The following is a 784-nucleotide window of genomic DNA, read 5'->3' on the forward strand; positions in this document are numbered from 1 at the left end:
CGTCTGAAGGAACGGAAGTTAAAACTTATCCGCCCACAGCATTTATCCCGAGCCTTAATGCACATCCTTCATATGTGCTTAAGATACTGAAGCGTAAGAAACGTCCAGTCGACCACCCTGTCGATGATGCAAGCAGACCCGTTACTTATCCCACGCACGGCTCATACGTTCTTAAAGCATGGCTCACAGGCTTGAATACCCATGGGAGCATACGGTCGTGGTACGTATTGGACCTCCAGCAGGGTACAAAGTTATTCCATCGTTTTGGTGTGATCTAGGTCTGGAGATACCTGTCCGGTGATGACTAAACGAACGCGACAGATTGCTGCACAAGTTCCTGAAGTATGTGCGGGTGCTACAGTAATGAATCATCTAGGGCATGAGGAAGCTAACCTTCGTGTACAGTTGACATGGCGATTTCAGGAACAAGGACATCCGGCACCAGCAGTTGCAGTACAACAGATGCGGGATGATGGGCATAATTGGGACCAAATGCTCCCAATTACGGAAGAGGTTCGCAAGTTATGTCGGACTTGCTTGGGCAATGATACTATGAAGAAGGGGTTTCATCCTTTAATAAACATTACCGCTCGGTACCTCTGGGGTCACATACAAATGTATCTCATTCCTATGGCGGTCACATCCACTAAAGGAAACAAATTCTTTCTACATGTGCTTGATGTGGCGTCGGGCTACTCTAGTCTACGGGCGATACCTGCAACGGATGCAAAGACAGTGGCGGCAGAGTTAGGGATAATACTATTTATTTCAAAAATGGCCAAGT

At 47.2% G+C, this 784-nt stretch overlaps 1 protein-coding gene across 1 annotated transcript; it reads left to right on the forward strand.

The window, feature by feature from the left end:
* Nucleotides 1-363: 363 nt before the first annotated feature.
* SARC_17734 (hypothetical protein) lies at nt 364-746 on the forward strand (the record flags this gene model as incomplete). Its single annotated transcript, XM_014288178.1, has 1 exon — nt 364-746. A coding segment is annotated over one exon (383 nt), but the record flags the coding sequence as incomplete, so codon positions are not given.
* Nucleotides 747-784: the final 38 nt, after the last annotated feature.

This window comes from Sphaeroforma arctica, assembly GCF_001186125.1.
Source record: "Sphaeroforma arctica JP610 unplaced genomic scaffold supercont1.11881, whole genome shotgun sequence".
NCBI lineage: Eukaryota > Ichthyosporea > Ichthyophonida > Sphaeroforma > Sphaeroforma arctica.